This window comes from Otolemur garnettii, unplaced genomic scaffold (genome assembly GCF_000181295.1).
Source record: "Otolemur garnettii isolate 467f Iridium unplaced genomic scaffold, OtoGar3 scaffold00001, whole genome shotgun sequence".
Lineage (NCBI taxonomy): Eukaryota > Metazoa > Chordata > Mammalia > Primates > Galagidae > Otolemur > Otolemur garnettii.
Window position 1 is genome coordinate 38,803,810 of NW_003852396.1, and position 1,676 is coordinate 38,805,485.

The 1,676-nt window shown below is 43.1% G+C and overlaps 1 protein-coding gene across 5 annotated transcripts in view; it reads left to right on the forward strand.

Moving 5' to 3' along the window:
• The window catches only part of ZNF143 (zinc finger protein 143), a 77,287-nt gene that overhangs the window by 52,969 nt on the left and 22,642 nt on the right, over window positions 1-1,676 (forward strand). For 4 of the 5 annotated variants that reach the window (XM_012803962.1, XM_003781089.2, XM_023515174.1 and 1 more), the window contains exon 12: window positions 1,301-1,528. The exons of the other annotated variant lie outside the window; for it this stretch is intronic. In XM_012803962.1, coding sequence (XP_012659416.1) covers window positions 1,301-1,528 — 228 coding nt within the window. The remainder of the gene's footprint in view (window positions 1-1,300; window positions 1,529-1,676) is intronic. 5 annotated transcript variants of the gene reach the window in all.

The window sequence follows — 1,676 nt, forward strand, 5'->3', positions numbered from 1 at the left end:
AAAAAAAAAGACTTCTGGGGGGAATTAGAGTGAATGATAAAATTGTAAGGATTGTATTAAAGTCATTACATTGTGAGCAGATATAGTAACGGGTGCCTGGAGTCCCAGCTACTCGGGAGGCTGAGGCAAGAGAATTGCCTAAGCCCAAGAGTTGGCGGTTGCTGTGGGCTGTGATGCCATGGCACTCTACGAAGAGCGACAAAGTAAAAAAAAAAAAACTTGAGGCAAGAGGATCACTTGAGCCTGAGTTGGAGTTTGCTGTGAGCTATGATGTCATGGCACTCTACACAGGGCTACAGCTTGAGAGTCTTGTCTCAAAAAAAAAGGAAAAAGGGCAGCGCTGTGGCTCAGTGAGTTGGGTGCCAGCTCCATATACCCAGGGTGGCGGGTTCAAACCCAGCCCCGGCTAAACTGCAACAAAAAAATAGCTGGGTGTCATGGCGGGCACCTGTAGTCCCAGCTACTCAGGAGGCTGAGGCAAGAGAATCACCTAAGCCCAGAGATTGCTGTGAGCTGTGACTTGATGGCACTCTAATAAGGGCAACAAAGTGAGACTCTATCTCTAAAAAAAAAGGAAAAAAAAAGGCTTGGCGCCCACAGCTCAGTGGTTAGGATGCCAGCCATGACATACACCAAGGTAGGCAGATTCTAACCCAGCCTGGGCCTGCTAAACAACAATGACAACTGCAACAAAAAATAGCCAGGTATTGTGGCGGGTGCCTGTAGTCCCAGCTACTTGGGAGGCTGAGGCAAGAGAATCGCTTCAGCCCGAGAGTTTAGGGTTGCTGTGAGCTGTGACACCGTGGCACTCTACCAAGGGCAACATAGGAAGACTGTCTCAAAAAATAAAAAAGAAAAAGAGAAAATCTTTATTATTATAAAACCCTTACCTTAATATAAGCTGCATTAGGTATAGTAATAATTGCATTTATTACTGTCATTATTACTATAGTATCATTAATGATATCTAGATTGTCTAATTACAGGAAATAATAAATTAGTTTTATCAAAGTTAAACTGGGCGATATTTCCATCCTCACTTTTTTCATTACTTAGGATTTAAGGGAAAAGTGATCTTGATGCCCAGGGAAAGCACTAAGGATGCAAATTAGCTTTTAAGACAAGTGAAAACCATAGTGAAGAAGTTTTCTTGTGTGCTCCCTCATGGTAGGATGGAAAGAGATTTGGCAACTATTTATTTTTGGAGGCTTCTTTTGCTCCTGTGGAAAGGTATGGAATGATTATGTCTACATATGTAAAAGTTGACTTTTCTCTTTTTTTGTTGCTGTTCTTTACTTAGGGGAAAAGCCATATGTTTGTACAGTTCCTGGCTGTGACAAAAGGTTTACAGAATATTCTAGTTTGTACAAACATCATGTTGTCCACACTCACTCCAAACCATACAACTGTAACCACTGTGGGAAGACATACAAGCAAATCTCCACTCTGGCCATGCACAAACGGACGGCCCACAATGACACCGAGCCCATTGAGGAAGAGCAGGAAGCCTTCTTTGAGCCTCCGCCAGGTGAAGTTTTTGTTCATTGTATCTGTTTCTGAGTTTGAGAATCAAAAGTTATGAAAATACTGCCAGATGCAGCAGCTCACATCTGTAATCCTAGCACTCTGGGAGGCCAAGGCTGGTGGATTGCTTGAGCTCACAAGTTTGAGACCAG